Source organism: Pteronotus mesoamericanus, unplaced genomic scaffold, assembly GCF_021234165.1.
Source record: "Pteronotus mesoamericanus isolate MK-2021 breed Mesoamerican mustached bat unplaced genomic scaffold, CSHL_Meso_final contig_101, whole genome shotgun sequence".
NCBI lineage: Eukaryota > Metazoa > Chordata > Mammalia > Chiroptera > Mormoopidae > Pteronotus > Pteronotus mesoamericanus.
In genome coordinates, this window is record NW_026555001.1 from 24,014,270 (window position 1) to 24,034,432 (window position 20,163).

Consider the following 20,163-nt stretch of genomic DNA (forward strand, 5'->3'; position numbering starts at 1 on the left):
GGATGACAATGACTACATAAGCTACACATGTCTGAGTGAATGTCAACAGTTATTCTTCAGATGATGTGGACTTATTTGTCCCTTAGATTAGTTCATCATTACAGGCAAATCTAATATTCAGGACATTATTGTAGGTAATAAAAGAGTTTGCAAAGGAAACAAAATCACCCGGGCTCTGTAAGGTTGGAGACTTAGGATATTATTAGTATTTGTTACTTAAAATTACTCTGATGGATAGAATCTTCCTCTAAGCAGCCCATATTAAATGCCAAATATAATCTTATTGGAAGAATAGAACTACAGCATCAGCAATACTCCTTGAGAGTTCATGTCAATTTGACAGATTTGACAGGCAGACAAATTAAATTTATTAAAATATTCTATCTAGCATTTTTAAAAGGCAAGGGGATTTTATACTGTAAATGGACTGTTTTCACAGTCTTATTAAAATAAATGCATAAAGTCAGTTGTTTTTCTGTGGAATTCATCAAAATGAGATTCGACACTTAGAAACTATAATCCACTGACTGACATCTGTATACCTGGATAGTTAAGCTATCTCTTGGTCTTTGCATATAATCTGGGATCTCTCCCTTTTAAAGCAAATGGGAATTCCACATAAAAAGGAAAATTTTGTCTGCATTATATGCTAAATTTCATGGAGGTATTTAGTAAAATTATTAGCAGCTTTAGAAAGCTGATGTGTCGTGCCAGAGGCCATTACAAACATCAAGTTTTCCTTGGATAAGAGGTTTAGATATTTTTTTCTTCAAAGAAATTTTATAATTTGTATTGAATGAATATTGTCCAAGTTAATAGATTTCCTGTTTTTTTTTTTCCCAAAGGCCATTTGAAATTAAACACAACATGCTTTAAAATAGAAATTTTATATAGACAGTGAGCCAGTATCAAACAAGGGTTGTTCACTTCCTCTTTGCAATAGTTCCACCTCTACTACTAAGTCTACTTTGGCAAAGTGACCTTAATCTGGAAACAGTTTGCCCACTGCATTTGACCCCTGTTGTCAAAAGTCACAGATTCTGACTTTTGGTTGTGCTATCTTTATATCTCACCCTGCCCCTCAGAAATGGCCTGTGTCCCTGGCAGTTTGTCTATGGCCATGGTTTCTTCCCTTGAATGACAGCTCCTTCTCTCCTATAATCTAAGACCATCCCTGCTTTGGGCCCAGCCCTACTACTCCAAGAAACCTCTAATCTGTATAGCTTCCTACTAGAGAACTTGCTCTAACTCTGTGAACAGAATCATAGGCAATCAGTGTGTCTATCAGTCAAAGATCTTGCCTACACTGGGAAATGAATTAATTGGTAAACTAAATGCTTAATGGCCTGCCAATCTTGATAGTTCCATAGCAAAAAGGTTTTGCTATAGTATAAATATCACTTCTACAGAACTTGTAGAACAAAACTCACTCTAAATAATTCTGCATATAAATGACAGAAGATAATCTATTATATTTAAATAACATGAAAAAATTGTATATTTCTCCAACAAAATTGTGTATTTGCCTTAAAAACATCATTCAACTCTTCTATGCCAGTCAACAACTTTCATTTCTCAAAGTAGATGTCATTTCTAAGTGCTACTTCCTTTGATCTTTACAGTATTTTTGAAAATTATATCTCGGCAATGACTCGTGTTTCAGGCTGTAGTGAATTATGGCTAATAGGGTACCTGTCTTTTTAACCATTCCAGGTTCTTAAAGTCTGGACCATGTGACCTATATACCTATGTGACCTAAAACAAAGACTGGCCTTTAATAGGGAACAAACAAATGTTTAAGGAGTTTATCTGTCATTAGAACATTAATTTAAAAATAACACTTATCATTCTTGTAGAAGGATAGTTGCTTTGGAATTAACAGAATTGAATTAAGTCAGCATTAGTTGAGCATCTGATATGATTGGACAGTAGCTATTACTGAACCAAAGTTCAAAATGCAGGTCCCTGCCTCAAGGTTAAAACCTATTTCAGAAGACAACCTGATTCCCATTAACTTTGTGTTTGACATGGTTTAGGGGCTGAAAATTGAAATATTAAATGAGTAGAGTGAACATTAAGTGTTTGGATAAAGACCTACAGAAGCTCTGTGAGAAAGGATCAGTTTGGCCTGATCCTTTCAGTTTGATGTTGTTGAAGTAGACGGTGTCTTGGGAGAAGGAGACATTTCACAGAATAGCTGATAAATAGACTGGGTCCTAAAGGATGAGGAGGCTTTTGACATAGGCCAAGAAGGGATGAGGGATGAAGCATATTCCACACAAATGAAACAGCTTGAGCAAAGGCACGCAGCGACATGGCTTTTGGAAAGAGATCAGTGGTCCAGTACAGATGACACAGTAAGAATGTTCTGTGATGGGTCAGGGGATGCAGCTTCAGAGCTTAGGGCCCAAGGGCCAGAATGGGCAGAACTTGAGTGAAGCCACGTAGTCTGGATTTTATCTGGCAACTTATGGAAAGCCTTTAAAGTCTTTAAGGAAGTAATGCAGGCAAAGCAGATTGGGCTGTCAAGCACAGATGTTGGTCTATAGAGGACCAAGTAACTCCCTCTCCTCCCATTTCCTTATGTAGATCATGTCTCATAAAATTACACACAAATAAAGCAGATGGACACACGGGGTACTGATTTCTGAAATCAGAATGGTGAGGCTGCATAATGAAAGTCAGGTACCTCCTCTGGAAATTGCTCTCTGGTTAAAAGCAATATTTTCTCATAGCCCATATTTACCTGGATCACAAATCCCAAATTTGTTATAATATTTTATTCTAAAAAGGCAGTCTAGCCCTGGCTGGCATGGCTCAATAGATTGAGTGCCAGCCTGCAAACCAAAGGGTTGCTGGTTCAATTCCCAGTCAGGGCATATGCCTGGGTTGCAGGCCAGGTCCCCAGTAGGGGCATGTGAGAGGCAACCACACATTGATGTTTTTCTCCCTCTCTTTTTCCCTCCATTCTCCTCTCTCTAAGAATAAATAAAATAATATCTTTTTTAAAAACAAAAGATAAAAATCACTCTGTTATTGACTTCTGACACATTTTCTTTCCTCAACAGGACATTATGGTTTAAAATCCCAAATTCAAAGGACTTTTCTTAAGTTGAGACAACCATAACTATGATCAAAACCAGATTAAACTCTGCTAAATATCCAGAGGTACTAAGAGAATTGTAACTTCCTGGAAAAGCATGGGTTATTCCTCTTAGACATTTCAGGGAAAATATTAAATATAAAAGTATATATATTATGACATTAATCTAGATACATTTTTAGTGCTCAATTGCATTTCAAATTATTCTAGCTATTCAATGATCCTAGAGGTCCAAATGTCACCAAAGGAGACAGGTTTTCTTCTCCCTCCACGCCCACACTGGAATGTCAGGCAAGGCAGTTCTTTCCTTCCTCCCACATGTGCCATAGGTGTATCTGCTTAGTGGTGACATTGGGAGAGATTTTACCTTCAAAAAGGTGAACAGAACTTGGGTTTTTAGTAGACTCTTTCTGCACTGACCGAATATCTCTGGCTCCCAAGGACCCATTTACTAAAGTGGTCCATTTGGGTAATGTCTTGTCTCATCTTCACTTCTGGCAAGTCTACCCTTAGCTTCCTTCTAAACTCACAGCCCTCTCTCAAAGCAATCTCACCCAGGAGGAAATTAAATTACCAAGAGGAGGGAAACCTGTATTTCCATTGTAATGAAACCCACCAAGTTCTTTCATGAAGAAATGCCTCTATTGGTATACCCAGGACAGAGGAAACTTTAATACTAAATATGGCTAATCTCCCATCATTTCTAGTGTGATACAGTGCATGTAGAGTCCTCATAATTCTGCCTTATGTTCTAAATAGGAACTAATTTTCTACTCTGTGGGTCTTAGGGAGAATCACAGGTATGTTGATAGACACTTTCAACCCATTCCTAGTGTGTTTTGGCTCAGAGAGGTCATGGGCAGCATGCCTCATACTTATAGAGGAGTCAGTTCTCCCTTCTCTACATCTTCTTCCATTCATACAATGGACTCTAACTGAGCACCTGTTGCTAGAGCTGGACATTGCAGCTGCAAACATGAGTAAGTTATAGGGCTTTCCCTAACAGAACTCAGTCCAGGGAGAGACAGATGTAAATAATATTTCTAGTATAGATGAGAGGGTCTGGGGGAGGTGTAAACAAATTCAGTGGGAATACAGAAGAGAATTACTAAAACCATGCTAGGGACAGCATGGAGCTAGTAGGCCATGAAGGGTGGTTAAGTAAGGGTTTTATACTCAGGAATTAAGAATGGTAGTTGGGTAAAAGGGACCATGTAGGAAGTCATAGAAGCATGAATGAAAACTATATGTCCTACAAAGTGCTCTGCGTGGTCTGAGTGCCAGCTGAAGGTGAGAGAAATGCTAGGGTCAGGCCATGGAGCACCCTGTCTGCCCCTGTAAGAAGCTCGTCCTGTACCTTGTGAGTGTTAGGTCTGTTTTTAGAAGGATCAGTATGGCTGCATGTGTCTGGATAGAACAGCCAATGGGGCAGAGACCGGTGAGCAAACTGTGGAATAGACAGGTGTAAAGTGAGGACCCAGACTGGGATAAATAACAAGAGGTGTTAAAAACAGTGGCATAAGGTATTTCTGAATACACCTGGGAAAAGGACTCATCATACCCCTGGATAAAGAATAGCATGTCCTATAAAATATAATCAGAAGAGCTTAAGAATAGAGACACATGAAACACCTACCCATCCTCACCAACACACACACATAACCAATTCTCTCAGTGACCAGGGGGCCCATGAAGTCTCCCTTCTGAGGCTTCTTCTGGACGCTATTCTCATCCTTGGGCCTGAATCTGGCTTAGAAGACACAGGAGCAACTTGATTAAGACTTTGTGTTGTGGGTAGGAGGTGTGTCCTTAATTTGTCAGCTCTACAAAATCAGAGAGTCTCTGGCTTCCTAGAGACAGTACGGTCCTCCCTGGGTAGGGTTGCAAATAATGTACTGGCCATGTAGTTTCATTTGGATTTCATAGAAACAGATCATTTTTAGTATGAATATGATTCAAGTATTGGGTGGAATACACTAAAATGATTATTCCTTGTTTATCTGAAATTCAAATGTAATAGAGTGACCTGTGCTGTACTTTTATTTGCTACATCGGGCTGCCCTACCCTTGGGTCTTGCTTCTGTCTGGCTCAGACCCTCCAGCAGACACTGAGTCTGAGAAACAGAAGGCAGAACCAGAGGAAACGAAAGCTCGTGCTGTTGGGAACTGGGGGTTGGTTTACAAAATCGCTGTCAGTGTGCGCTCCCCCCCGGTCTGTGTGTCCCTCAGGAGAGTCGGAAATCTGAAAACAACGGGCTTGGCACTGAACAGAGAGTTGCCATATTGCAGGACTGCTGGAGGGGAAAATAACCGAATTTAGAATAATAACATATTTGTTCAAGCAAATACCAGTATACTTAAAATAAAGAAGCCCTCACGTTTCCCAGCATGAGCAGTACATTAATGTCTCTGTCACAGATTGATGGCAAGAACTTGCTTAGGAACTACGGTGGCCTTATATGATCTTTCTTTCTCTCGCTCTTATTACTTTTTTTTTTTTTTTAAACGTTGAGTGTAGCTCACAGTAACTTGTTAAACATTTATTTGGTGCTTGAAATTTAGAACATTGGCTCTACTCACACCTAGTATTTTACAAGCCTCTCTCCATTGGACATAATTAAGTCCAGAGCTCATGTTCACATAAAAAATAATTGGATTATCACAGCCAATGGGCATAGCAATTATTTGGATATTTTAATGTATAAATGAATAATTTTTATTTAGAAAAACACCCATGACCAAATTCCATCAAATCTAATTTTCCCAGAGAGTTAAGCTCATATTCTAGTGGCTTTCCCCTACATAACTGAGGAAAATTTTTAGCAAGGGCTTCAATAATCTTCCTTCTGAATGAATAATTTTGTGATTTCATGCAAGAACATCTCTCCTTGAGGTAAATGAGAAATGAAGTCGTGAGAAGTTCTACTCAAAATTGTTAGTTTTCTTTCCCCTTTTCAACCAAATGACAAGAGAACATTTTTTCTTTGGAATCTTTGCTATATATTTTTTTTTTCTAGAAGCAAGTAGAACATTTGCAACAACCCTTTAACTGAAATTAGTCTTAAGCCTCCTAAATTATATGTTCAGGAGCCACCTGAGGAGGGAGAACTCTAACAATTTCAGTTAGAGAAATCTAGTTTCTCTTTTACAGGTAAGCCAAATCATGGAATTTCTGGTTTTTCTGGTCATGAAATATTACTGAGAACCACATGTCATAGAGAGATCCCATAGTTTTATACTCAGTGAGTACCTACTATGTGCCAGAGATGGATTAAAGCCCACAGCATGGTGAACTCTTCATCTGGGTGCTACTGGAGAATGAACCGTCACAAAACCCACCCTCAGCAACAATAGGCAAGACCATTTTTCCTTTTCCAAGACATATTCAGATACTTAAAGGTCTTATATTGCAAGCTGCAATGAGGTAAACACACAAGATATGAGCTATGATATCAAGGAGATTTTGTAAATTATTAAATATTGGGGAAATAAGAGCTTTACTGTTTTTGGTTAGAATGGGAAACAGGTATCCCCCGTTGAAAAGCTTATTAGCTTATTCTATCATCTCCTCACCTCCGCACTTCATCTTGCGCCTTATTTTTCAATTACTTCCTAATCTTTACAGCTTTCCTTTGAATCTTTTGTCTTTTCAGTTAGAAAAGCAAGGAACATATTTGTCTAAATGTGTCTGCAAGTTCCACACTTTCTTCTCTTTGTTTATGCCTAATTTTAGGCATAGCTGTTTTGCTACCCCAGTTCCCCCTTAGCTACTTTGACCCCTAAAATCTTTCCTCCAGTTTTTGGATAGCTCAAGGCATTCTCTGTTTTGTTTTAAAATAGTCTGTATGTAGCATGTACATATCTACACATATGTATATATCTCTGAATGAAATCACAATTAGGAGCTATAGGTAGAAATTATATATGTACATGTACACATATAGTATACATATGTAAATGTGTATATACGTGTGTGTATATACATATATACATATACACACACACCAACTACCAGTAGTTAATAACTATCAACCAAAATTTAGCAGGGTTTTAGACAGTCCTTTTCTAAACACAGTTCTTAATGTTTCCAGAAACCTGAAAGCCTGTCCTTTTCACCTGCGGCCCCTTTACGCCCGTGGCGAACCATTTCTGAAAGGCAAACCTAATCGGATTCTCATCATTTGCTTACAAAAGAGAAAGCAGAAAGCTTTGAAGATGTGCACGTGTATCAAAGAAATTAGGTTGCTCCGTGATGTTTGTGCGATTTGTGTCAGCTGCAGCGACACATGACTCCGCTCCACTTACAGGTGACTGAGACACTGGATCTGTGGGCGTGTTGAAGGCACACACTAAACAAAGTCGATGTGGTGATGTTTGAAGCCTGTTAGCGTACGCTAATTATTCAGGTAACTCATTATTTTGTAAACACCAACAGCACGCTTTTCTGGAAAAAATCTTCAAACAAAACCATTCCTCTTAGAAACATGACACAAAGAGGATGATAAATATTAACATTGTTAGAATCTAGCAAAATCACCTAACATCACCGGAGCCTATAGCTGCTTCTACGTTTGATGTTCTGGCCTGGCACTAGTGTTTGCCAACCTTAAGTGAATGTAGATTACTCTTGCTTTTAATAAAACAGTCATGACAGGTATTTAAATTTTTAAATATTGAGGAATTTTAAATGCATATACTTATTTGGCTCATTGATATATTTTAATTTTTTTTTTGAAAAATAAATGCAATACATGTTACTCCTCTTGGATTTCTTTTTAAAACAAAAGTATACACTTTGGGAACCACAGTATTTCAGGGCTGATTTATTGAAAGTATCCTTAGTCGCCCTCCTTCCCCCTGCCATTTTTTTAAATAACAAAATGTAGAGCAGAGCACGCCTTGGAGAAAAATACTTATATATTTTTTAGTAGCTTGCTTTGCAGAATGATGCTCTGAAAGCGGAGAGAGGACGGAGGTTTCAGGATAGTTTTCGTCTCTGCTGGAACGGGGGCTGGACCCATCTCCAGCTCAGCTGCGCTTAGCACAGCATCCATGTTCCTAGGAACCTCTGTCCTTTTGAGGGTAATGGAAACCAAATCTAAATTCCTGACTTCTATTCAATGTCAGGAGGCTTTAGGCTTAATGTCTGTAACCCTGGTAAAATCCAGGGGCATTATGTTCACTCATAATAAAAATCAAGTGTGCCCACGCTGTCTTCCAAGGGAACTGCTACCTTCTGGGTTTCACTCACACCATTAATAACACCCTAAAATACCCATGCTTTTCAGGACAAAGCTATTAGATAAGATTTTGATACTATCTTCTCCACGGTGCACTATGATTAGACTTATTCTGCTGCTGGCTATTATTAACATTGACCGACAGATAATCCGTGATTATTTCAATTGGAATATGAAAAACCTTACACCACCTTTAAGTTCCCTCTGTAACCAGTGTTATACTGTGTGAATTTGTAGAAGTATCATCATCAACCCAATTCTTAATAGAATGATATCGTAATGAATGCTTCTGTGGCTGCCAAACTCATTTTTATTGCCGGACTCGTTTGGGCACGTATAAAGCTGCTAAGCCATTCCTCTGTCATCGTGACCCTGTTCATAAGAGACAAATCAGATTATGTGCCATCAGAGGAAATAAACTGTAGCGCTAGGTGTGATAGAGACAGACTCATTGCGTTTGCTGAAGTCCCATCCTCTGAGTGACAGGTGGAAGACAAAATGTCAAGGAGTCCTGTTGGAACAATTGCTCAGGATGGTGTTTAATACAGCAGAGCGCCAAGATACAGTAGGAGGGCACAGCAAAGAACGTGGGGTGTGCAGATACAATAAAGGATCGCGGCTGGTGACCTGCCATCTGTGATTTGAAAGGGGAGTACGTGAGGGAAGTCTATGACGTTCAGTGCTCCATACATGCAAAGGCGAGTGAGTTAGTACAAAAGTTTTGTCATTGTATGTGCTGAAAGAAAAGCATTATGCAGTTAAACATTTCTTTTTAAAAAATAAAGCACTCAATAAGCTTAAGAAAAATACTTTAGTTCATATTCCATTGATCTGACCTTTTGATTCAAGATCAGGGAATGAATCCAGGATGAAAATCAAAACACAAAACAAATGAGTCATTTACCATGAAAAAGGCATTTCCAGCCTCAGCTAATCTCGACTAGTTTTTATTGCATTATTTTTGAAATGCCAAGAGACTGCGTTGGCCATAATATTTGCTGTCCAACTAAATCACAGCTGTCGATCGGCAACTGCTTGCAATGATTAGCTAAACACCATCATTTGACAAATTCCCTGGAAAGCGGCGTCCTTGCTGTAGATGTCTGACACACACTGAATTAATAGCCAGGCTGGGGGCTGCGGCCCAGGGAGAGAAGCTGCTAAATCCCTGCCCAAGGAAGGGGTTTCAAACAGCTGCAATGTTTTGAAAGATGCACGCTTGTTCTCATCTTACAAGTCTTTTCTGACGTTCAGGAATGAATTCTGGGAGTGGCCACAGAGAAGGGGCAAAAGCCACCAACTCTAGCTTCCTTTTTTTAAGAAGCTCAAGGAGAGAGGAAGAAAACTAGACCTCGAAATGTGGAATGGTAACAGTTTACAACACAGAGAAAAGAAACACCATGGAACCTGCTAGCAACTTCCACCAAAGCGGGAAACCCCTCCACTGACAGAAACTCAGCACAATAGGCACACCCATTAACAACTCCACCGTGACCAGGGAGGGCTGCCATTTAAAGCCAGAAAAAATAACTACAATATTCACAGACAGAATTCTCAAAGGATTTGAGAAAAAACAGAGCGAAAGGCAATGTTAGCTAAGCTGGTAGCTAAGTCCACCCTTAATGGCCCCCAGTATTTAAACTATCATGGATTAAAGCCATGAAAATAAAAATTTCAATTTGAAATTTTATTAGCATGTTGCTAAAATGGTCAATAAAAACATCAACACGGTCGGCTTTGTTGACATAGTTGGGGAACTGCCCCCTCATTTTTAAAACTTTATTTCCACTTCCCCACCTTTGAAGATTTCCACGTTAGGAAAAGCCAAACTAAATACGCTGGCTATGGTGCTACGCTAGTGCTGGTGTCTGGAATGCTGCCATACCTTCCCCTCCCTCTCCTGCAACCCCTTTAGAAAAGTGATTACTTTTGAAATGCAGCCCAAGGAGGGAGCAATTCAGGGTTAAGAACAAGTGCCCTTCTCCACAAATTCAAGTTCCCAGACACCAGGACCACCTTCTCCAAGCCCCCCCTCGCCCCCCCTCCGGGGCAGGGCCGGGCTCCTCACCAAATTAGCTGCGCCATTTTCCTCCGGGAGGGGAAGGCTTCCCTCGTGCCTGGGAGGTAGGGGGCGGTGCTCTTCCCTCGGTGGAAAGAAAAGGAAGCAAACACTATCTAGCTTAGCCTGGAGCCTGGAGTACAATGTGGGGAGACCTGGGGCTGGAGCGCTGGAACAGTCGCGGGCTGCCTGGGGATAATCCCGAGTCCCAAAGGTGCTCGCTTGTGGAACGAGTCCCAAGTGCAAAAGGGGCAGGCTCGATTTCTTGGAAATCCTGCAGTGTGGGGACACATCCATAGAGGAGCTGAACTGCGCCCTGAAAATACCAATTCTCACCTCCGGCCCGTCCTGGTGCGCGCGTTTGGGGCGGGGATGGTGCCTTTCCAGTAGGTGGGGTGACAGTCTCTGGGCAGTGACTCGCAGGGACGGTCGAGTCCCTGCTCCCCTTAGTCCATTCTCCTTTCCCCCTTAGAACTAACTCAAAGGGAAAGCCCACGCTGGGCTTCCCAACAGGATTACCGCCCCCTCGGGGTCTCAGCCAGGCGCGTACAGCTGCCCTCGCAGTCCCATTCCCGAGGCCAGTTCCTGAGACTTCCTGCCACTTGCTCGAGGGGTGCTGGGGTGCAGCTGGGCACTGGCCCCCCGCTGCGGCAGACGCCGGCGAGGGGACTAGGGTGGTGAACTGTCAGCTGGGGAGCCCTGGTGCTGGGAGGGGAGCTGGGCGCGCGCGCGAGGGGAGACAGGAAGGGCAGGCCACGCCCCCAGGCTACTCCTTGCCGTCGTCCACCAGGTCGGCGAGCTCCTGGAGCACTCTCAGGCGACCACTGGCATCAATGCGGCGCTTCTCGCGGATGAGGTCTTCCAGGCTGTGAAACCTGGCTGTGTGCACTTTGTTGTCACCCAGGTGCACCTTGAGATAGTACTGCTGTTGCGGAGGCTGCGTCCCGGCCGGCACTTCCCCTCCCGCCTTGAACTCCCGCTTGCCAAAGCGGCACCAGGCGGCGAAGCTCTCCGAGTTCGTCCAGCAGATCTCCTCGCTCTTGAGGCCCAGGTGGCCGCAGGCGTTCTGCACCACCAGCTCGGCCACCAGCGGGCGGTAGCGGTACCAGCTATTCACCACCCGGCCCACGTTGGCCGCGCCCGCCTCATACAGGCTGTCCTGACGGATCTCGCCTTGGTGCAGGTGGATGATCTGCCCGCCGCCCACGTAGACGGCCCAGTGCGGGGCTGGCGCCGGCGGCTCGGGCTCCGGCTGCAGCCACAGCAGCTCCAGCAGGTCGCCGGGCTCGCAGAGCGCTGGCAGCGCAGTGACCGCGTAGACGCTCAGGTCTGCGCCCTGAGGGCCACCGCTCACTTTGGAAAAGATGCATTCCTGGCCCCGAAACGCGGAGAACTGGATTTCGTTAAGGACCAGCTGGTGCAGCAGGTGGTGGTGGTGGCGGCTCGGGCTCTCTGGGCAGGGAGAGCAGCCCGGGGGGGCCTTCACACCAAACTTGTCGGGCTGGCCACGTTCGTCCAGGTCCTCCTCCTCATCCGAGAAGAAGTAGGCGACCCCGACCCGCAGCTCGTCCTTCTCGATCCCAGACGGGTCCCCTGTGGGCAACTCGCTGTAGTTGAGGTGGGTGATGCGGTCCAGTTGGTTGCCCATCAATGACGCGGCGAGGCCAGGGCCCGGAGCGGGGATCTGCGGAATCAGAGGAGAGGCAGAGATAGGGTCAGAGTCGAGCTGTCCCTCCCCAGGACGTGTGGCGCCCCTGGGACCTGCCCGCCCGCCCGCCCACGAGACCTTCCTGGAGTCACCTCGCCAGCGGAGTCTCCTGTGCCTCCCCTGGGGCAGGACAGGAAAAGAAGCCACCCTTCTGACTAGCGAGAGCGGACGCCACCACACAGCCTGGCCTCGGACCCTTCCGGAACCGGCTCCAACTCCCACGAGAGAAAAGGCAGGCAGGCTGGGGGCGTGTGGGGTCCCAGTGGGGAGGACCGTGCGGGTGGTGGCAGCGCGGGAGACCGACTCCTAGGAAAGGACAGAGGGGCCCCTTGGAAGGGAGAGGAGCCTAAGGCCCCGAGCTCGGAGCAAGCTCCGCTCCCGTTGCTGTCCCCGCCCTCTCCAGCCCACCTCTCAGTTTTACACGAGGTCGCACTCCTCCCCTGACGGCGCCTCGCACAATGACAGTCGGACACATTCGCAGGCACTCACTTGTCACCAGCACAATTTTGCACACTTGGAGTCTAGACACAGGCCGGTACGCTGGTGTGATAATGTCACAGATACACACAATGGCAAGCCTTCGCGATGACACACTCAGGCCCCCGCATTCGTACACAATACCAGTCCTGCACTCGCACCCACGCCGAGGCACCGACACCCACGCACCCGGGCACACCTGGCCACACAGGCAGGTGCGCTCTGTCCCTTACTTCTCTTGCCTTCTGCCCAGCAGAGTCCATCGCGCTGCGCCAGGGCGAGGCTGCTCTGTCTAAAATAACCTAACAAAGAGGCAAGGGAAGGAAGGGGGAAGCCAGTGCGGTGCATGTGTGCGGGAGAAGGTATGCGCGTGGACTGTGTAGGAAGGTCCACTTTCAACCCCCCAAACCCTCTCCCTCCTACCGGGCACAAGGTCCAAACAATCGAAGAAAAAACGTCTCCAAGGCAAAGAAAGCCGGCTTTCCGTACCCGTGATTTCCCTGCTCCCGAAACCCCAAACTCCTTTAAAGTCTGCCGGTCCCCATGGGTGCTGCGGAGGCAGTGGTTGCAAGTGGGTCTTGGTCAGCGTATGCGGCCGCGGCTCCGCTCTGCCCCGCGCGGAACGGTGCCGTGCGGCGCTCCGTGAGGTGCCGGTGAGTCTGCGGTCCACCCTGGGCTGGGGCGCCTGATCCACCTGCACAGTCCCGACTGGATTCTGGTTTCCAACGGCTGAGACAACGACTCTAAGTAGCTGGAGTCGCTGGTTCCAGGGCCCGCCCTGGGACGCGTTCATTGGTTGGGGCAGGTGCCCAAGCCCTGTCAATCTCTGCTGGCAGGGAGGTGAGTAGGGGCGGGGTTTCCAGCGCCTGCTCGCCCCTCCTTGCTCAGTCCCAGGGCACGGAGACACACGGACACGCGCGCACCCGCGCCGCTGCTCCGAGAGCGGAGGTGTGAGTGCTTTGGGGACCCTCTGAGAGGCCGGTGCTTCTGCCGTGTGCCACTGCGCTCTGGCCCGCACCCCCGAGCTCCTCTAAGCAGAGTGTATCTGAGGGCACCGCCAGCCAGTGGCCTGTGTTCAGGGAATACGGGCTCCAGCAGGGAAGCTGAATCTGGGGATGGAGAAGGAGCCCCAGTGCACCCCAGGCACTGCGGGGAGCGCCGCTGTTGGAGGCAGGCACCTGGGGGGCCCTGCTGGGGCACCCAGAGCCTGGGTGCCCCATGGCCCCTGGGCTGGCCCCGGTGCCCCACACCTTTTCCTACCAGGCACATTCACTTTTGAAATCGCACCTAGTGAGTTAGGCTCATCTCTGTCCAGGCACTGGCACTGGGTTGAGAAGCCTGGGCCTTGGCCAGCCCATTTCCTGACTAGGCCAATGATTTTAGCCTCTGCTTTTCTGTCTGTGAAAGGGGTGCATCACAAACGCTGCTAGTAGGATATCCTGGTGTTTTCTAAGCCCCAGCACTCTTTGCTAAAGGAGTTTTTGTATGCTTTTGCGGGAGAAGTGTGTCCCGGAGTAATTAATGGTTGCATTTTTGGATGGAAAGTTCATGAATGAAGGCACTCTGGATATTGGATGCAGAAAGATAACTTTCATACCCATGAATTTCTAGATTTGCGGTTTTAAGAAGCTTATGACTTTCAGCTTTAAAGAGTCCTTAAACACCTGATTGCCCTCTCAAGATGGTTCCGGCAGCTTTGCGGTGAAGGTGGCTCTTTCCCCAGAGGGATCTGGCCCTCCCCTTTGAGCCCCTTTGGCAGCTGGTACATGCTCTTTGGTCTCTTTTCCTGTTTTATTACAAACCTGTGTTGACTTTATTCCTCCTTACAAAGCAAAGGCCTCGAGGATTGGCTTGTGCTCTACACCACTTTGCAATCTGGACCCCTTTCACGGTGCCTGGGGACAATGGATTCCATGGGCAAAAATAAAAACAGAAACAGTTGCCACTGGTTGACCACAAACAGGTGGCTAGAACTATGCTCAGAGAGTTAAGGAGATGGATTGAGTCTTTACGCCTCTGCAGTGGGATTCACTTTGGAGACTCCAAGTTGCCATTCTTAGAACTGACCACAGGTTGTGATGATATTTTTTTTAATATTTGCTGTAAAAAATAAACAAATTTTGGCCCTGAAGTCAAGAGAATTAAAGAAATGGTGTCAAAGATTAAGAAGTGAATTACTGCGCTGGTTACGGCCAGGACTTCGGGAATCTCAGGGAGGAGGGATGTGAAGAGTTGGCTGCTGGTGTCTGAGAGGGACTCATGGAAAGCAGCTCAGTGCTTCACTGGCGAATAGCCTTTAAAAAGGCCTTCCGTCCATCTCAAGATCCCATCTGGTGCACAAACATTTACAACGTATTTGCTTGGAATGCTGTGTTCTGTCCTACCTGTCCTATCCTGTACTGTTGCTCCAGGCAGCAGAAGACACAGGCTGTTCTTCAACATTCTAAAGGATAATTACCACGAAATATTTTCAGGGCTTCAAAACACAGGGCCCAAAGTTTAAAATATCAACATACAACGTTTTGAATCTCCTTTCCATCCCCTTCCCTATGTGCCAGAATAAAAGACTCATGGCTTGAGTGATCACAAGGGGGAATCAGTGCCCTGAGGACCACGCACCCACCCTTTGAAATACAAAGCAGGAAACACCTTGACTCTGAGTTCTGGAAAGAGAAGCAAAAAGTAAACTAAGGAAAATACACCCGCTCTTCATAAGCTTTTGGCAATTACCAATTAAAAAGTAAGAAATAGGCCAATTAACTCAAAGGGTGATGATGATAGAGAAACCTAACTTTTATTTTCATCACAAAATATTACTCGCTAATTGTTTTATTTGTGTGTTATGTCTTACCCCAGCCTGCCTGCTTTTGCACAGAAGAAACACAGTATCGCCAAAAGCAGAATATATTCATCAAAAGCGAACTCTGGGAGCCAACTAGCTTGAATTCTATTTCAACATTTTTGATCTGGGTAACTCTGGTAAGTTACTTAACTTTTCTGGGTGTCAGTTCCTCCATCTGTAAAAGGTGGATAAAATAATACCCATCTCACTGAGTGGTTGTGAGTTCGTGTGTGCAAACACAATACCTGGAACATAATGAGCTTTCAATCAGTGTTACCTGTTATTAGCATTTGTGAAAGAGACGAGAGGATAGAGCGTCCCGTGTTCTACTTATTATGACAGCTGTCCAGTTCTGTTTCCCCTTTGCCGTAGATGGGGTGTCCGAGGCTGTCCCTGGCTGGGGTGTGGGGCTGCTTCTGTCTAAGGAGGCGCAAGCCCCGTCTATCCTGAGGCTAATTCGAGGTCTAGAACTCTTTGTAGATTTTTGTGTGTGAGTGCCTGGGGCTGATCACATTCTGTGTCCCACAGTGTTTTGAATTGTTTTTGAAATCCACAGTTTCCTCGTGTGAGGAGCATGTACAGAAGACGGTTAGCAGAGCAGTGACTGGGAGTCAATTATATGTATGTTACATTTTCTACTGGTGCCAGTTGGTGTATCATCTTCCTTCTTGTCCTCTTGGTTACTTCTTTAGCACCATAATACAGGCTTTCTCTCAAATTTTACTCCTCGACTCAAACTGTCATCCTTTAAAATTGTCCCTGGGGGTAGGCTTCAGAACGAATATCCATTCCCTTCCAGTATTGCTTTACACCATTGCTTGCCAACAGTGTTTTTCTGCCTTTAACTACATGCCCTTCTTCAACATTTAGCCTTCACTGGATGGGCCCTTTTCCTATTCCCGACTGCCTGAAGTGGTCAGTATACTCACTCAGCCTGATCTCTGACAAAGGACAGTCTGTACCCATCGAGGCGGAGACAGTACTATGGCTTCCCCAGCCCCATTTCCTTTCCTCCTGGGCACACAGCTAAAATCACGTGACCCTGCCTAACCTGCAGTTTGGTAAGCAACAGGTGACTGAGCCTGGCCAAGGGAAGGCGGGTGCACGTTTGGTAAGCCGCTGCCAGGCTGGGCCCCTGGAACCGTTAACAGGATTTCCAGTGGGCATTCCATGTGATGATTTTCCATGCACTCCCTCTCCTCCATCCAGTGGCTCCTGAATAACTTTGTGCAGCAGAAATTTCTTCCTTCCAAGCAACCACCGTTGGACTGTGCTGTGAGGAAGGAATTGATCCAACTGGGTGATGCCACCAAAACATTTTGTGGCTATTGTTACAGCACTTAGCTTATCCTTTGTTTTAGAGCTAACTCAGAACAAACAATATCCTATCTCCCTCCCTTTCTCTTTTAGCGTTTGTTCTTGCTGTTAAGGTTGACTTTCCATTGATGCAATTCCTGCAGTATCTCAGCCTATTTACATCACGTAGAACTTAAAGAAACAACAATGGATGCATGTCCTCACTAGGGACTACCCCATATCTCCTGCCTATTTTTTCCTCTAATTTTCCATCAGCCTCGACGTGACTAACTTACCCCACTCTTTAAATATCTCACCTGCCCTCTCCTTTTTCTAGACCACAAAAATGGCAGGAATAACTCCTTGCAGCTAAAACCAAGGAGTCCTGACACCCTGCTCCCCCTTAACCTCTCTGCCTGCACTGAGCTTTCTATTTCCTAATTGCCCTCTTCCAAGTTTGGCATCCACATGTCCACATTTTCTGAGTTCTTTCGTATAACTGCATGTTTTTATTAGAGTCTCTTGAGTGGCTTCTTATCATTTTGCCATGGAAGCCCTGTGACCAGGAGACCCGAGTCAGGAGGCTCCCCACCTTGGTTCTTGTCTTGCTCGCAAGAGAAAAATTCGAGTGAGAGACATGTAGAGTGAAAATGAGGTAGCAAGTTTATTTATGAAACAAAGCTACAAGCAGGCACCCAGCTAGGCTGAATGCCCCATGTACAGAGGAAATAAAGTTGTTAGTAAGTGTGTTCTATACATTTGAGCACCTGGCTACAATTGGTCACTCAGCAAATCTGAGTGCGCCCGCCCTTGGGACTTCAGGAGCTATCTCCTTAGCTTCTAGGTTCCCCCGCCTTCTCCCCCTTCTAAACCTTGGGAATAATGGACAGTTACAAAGTCTTTCTTTCTCAGCTAGTAAAGGCTCTTCTGTCTCAGTCAACGAAGTTGCTACAGAGGCTCCCTTTCCCAGGACACGGAGTTTCAAGGACACCCTTCCTCCTATGCTCTCTATGCTTGTGACGCTTGGAACGCCTGGCGATCTTATTAGACGGGGTTCAGGACCACTGAGTCAGGGAATGAGACATGTTTCCCTCCTTCTCCCTGCCTCAGTTTACTACCTGTCTGACCTAACAGACCTATGAATGTTCTGGGCAAAACCTTCAGCACTTGGTTGAATGTTTTCCTGGGTGTGGATTATACATAGGCATCTCAGCCCAGTATTAATTGCCCCGCTATATTCCTTTCAGATTTTAGGAGAGTGCGTGCCTTTGTATGGGTCCGCTTCCACATGGCAGTGATGGTAGAACTCTGGGTAATCCTGAGTGATGATCACCCGTGCTGCTGGCTCTTCTGTCTGAATGTCTTTCCCTGCCTCCCTCATCAGCTTCTACTCAAAATGTATAACCCCTTCCACATACCTGTCCCGTCACCCATTCTAATTGAAACCATCCTTTATGGTCCCATAGTACCATGTGTATATGTATATATATTGGTCATAAGATGTGTCAGATGTTCTACTTATCAGCTGAACTGGCATCATTGGTTGATTCCTCCCTTTCTTTCTTAATAGACTAAGAACTATTTGAGGAAAGCCTTAAAATGTAGTTCTGATCTGTAGGTTCCTTGCAGAGAATGGAGTTTGTTGTATATTGTGCACTCATTAAATACATTTTGTCTTAACTCACTGCATGTGTGAACAGTGGACACGGCCTTATTTACTGAGCTATCAGCATTTGTTTTTGTTTCAGTTTTCCCCAATTTGTTGCTCCAGCACCAAGCATGTGACTAAGTTAGAGGACATAGGAGAAGGTTTGCCACGTAATACACAGCATTGGGTTTCCAAGGGGTCCTCTGGCAACACCAGGGACCCTAATGGAAATACGGATCCCAAGCTCTATCCCAGATTTACTGAACTCTTAACCTCAGGATGGGTTCTAGGGTCCTGCATGTTGAATAGTCTCCCCCAAGTATTTTAGATGCAGCATAGTAATCGTTGATCAAGCACCACCCAAGTGCAAGAAGCAATTCTTATTTTCTTGGGTCCAAGGAAAGTAGGCAGGCTCTTAATAAATACTAGGAGTTAATGTGGTCCCTCTCTAATGAGCCTCATTTTCGATTTGCTCATACAAGCTGGTGATTGCATCTGTTTGCATTCAAAGGTTTGCAAAGTCAAGGGTTTTTAAAAGTTACATTTTAGTTGTGGGACAGAGCTGGGGATTTTCCTCTTTTTTTTCCCCCTCTCTTATGTAAAATCCTGTGCCCCAGTCCGCTGTGCTAATAATTAGAACAAAAACCTGGGTGAACAGGAAGCTCTCTGCTCCCAGATGAATTCCTCGTTTGACTGTTGATTGGTTGATAACGAAAATCCTGGGTTTGACTCTGCACGATGTCACTTCTCTGCTCTTAGCATTGCTTCTGAATCCTCCTCCGATTGCAGGTCTTTTTCTGACCTCATTTCCATCAAAGACCAGCCCACCCCCATGCTCTGAACGCCATCTCCTTCTATCTCCTCGATGTCCCCTTTTCTTCACCCTCATGTATAACCCTACCCATTAGACTTGCTCCTTTCTGGTTGTACATAAACAAGTTTAAGCCTCTCACATCTTGACTATACGTCTCTTTTGAGATACATCCCTATCTTGAAAGAACGGTCACAGAGGCACACCTTGGAGATACTGACAGGGCAGTCCCAGACCACCTAAACAAAGTGAGTCACACAAGTTTTTTGGTTTCCCATTGCATATAACGTTTGTTTACACTATACTTTGCTTTATTAAGTGTGCAATGGCAGTCTGTCTAGAGAAACAATATACACACATTAATTAAAAATATATTATTGTCCCAAAATGCTGACTATCCTCTAAGCCTGCTGGAGAAATGGCGTCAATAGACTTGCTCAATGAAGGGTTGCCATGAACCTTCAATTTGAGAAAAACACAATGTCTGAGAAGCACAGTAAAGCTAATGCAATAAAATGAGGTACCTGTACTCATCTTATCCTGTCTTTTGCACCCGTTGCTCCACTGAACAGTTCTTACCAGGGGGACCAGCTGTCCATTGGTATTGAACCTGAAGGATGCTTTTGGGCTCTTACCTTACTTGGCTTCTCAGAAAAGCATGTGGCTGAAGGCGTACTGCATGTTGAGGTAAGTTCTTCTTTCCCTTCCCATTGTACTGCACTCTCCTGGTTTCCCTTCGGCTTCCCTGGCTGTTCCCCTTACCATGTTCTCTGGGCTCATTTCCTTCAAACTTGTCCCTTCCATATTGGGTTCCTTCAGATTCTGTTTCCAGGTTCTCTTCCCAATGGATGGTCATGGAGAGATCTTGCCTCCTTCCTTGTCTTCTATCATATTTCCACGTGATGAATCCCTGATGTGAATCTTCTAGCCCCACCTCTCTCCCAAGTTACAAACACAAATATCCAACAGCCTGGAAGAC

General features: G+C 45.3%; 1 protein-coding gene across 3 annotated transcripts; it reads right to left on the reverse strand.

Annotated features, from left to right (window-relative positions):
- Positions 1–8,798: 8,798 nt before the first annotated feature.
- Positions 8,799–13,298, reverse strand: LRATD1 (LRAT domain containing 1). Of its 3 annotated transcripts, none has more exons than XM_054569521.1 (2): positions 13,077–13,298; positions 8,799–12,086 (listed from the first exon to the last, which is right to left on the reverse strand). In XM_054569521.1, exon 2 carries the CDS (start codon positions 12,048–12,050, stop codon positions 11,169–11,171), a length of 882 nt encoding a protein of 293 aa, XP_054425496.1. In that variant the 5' UTR covers positions 12,051–12,086; positions 13,077–13,298; the 3' UTR covers positions 8,799–11,168. The 3 variants fall into 3 exon arrangements, with proteins under 3 accessions (XP_054425496.1, XP_054425504.1, XP_054425513.1); XM_054569529.1 differs by lacking the exon at positions 13,077–13,298 and adding an exon at positions 13,011–13,043; XM_054569538.1 differs by lacking the exon at positions 13,077–13,298 and adding an exon at positions 12,203–12,252.
- Between the last annotated feature and the right edge of the window lie 6,865 nt (positions 13,299–20,163).

Bases quoted from the DNA above. Each gene is read 5' to 3' on its own strand.
- LRATD1 (XM_054569521.1), bottom strand. From the start codon at position 12,050: ATGGGCAACCAACTGGACCGCATCACCCACCTCAACTACAGCGAGTTG.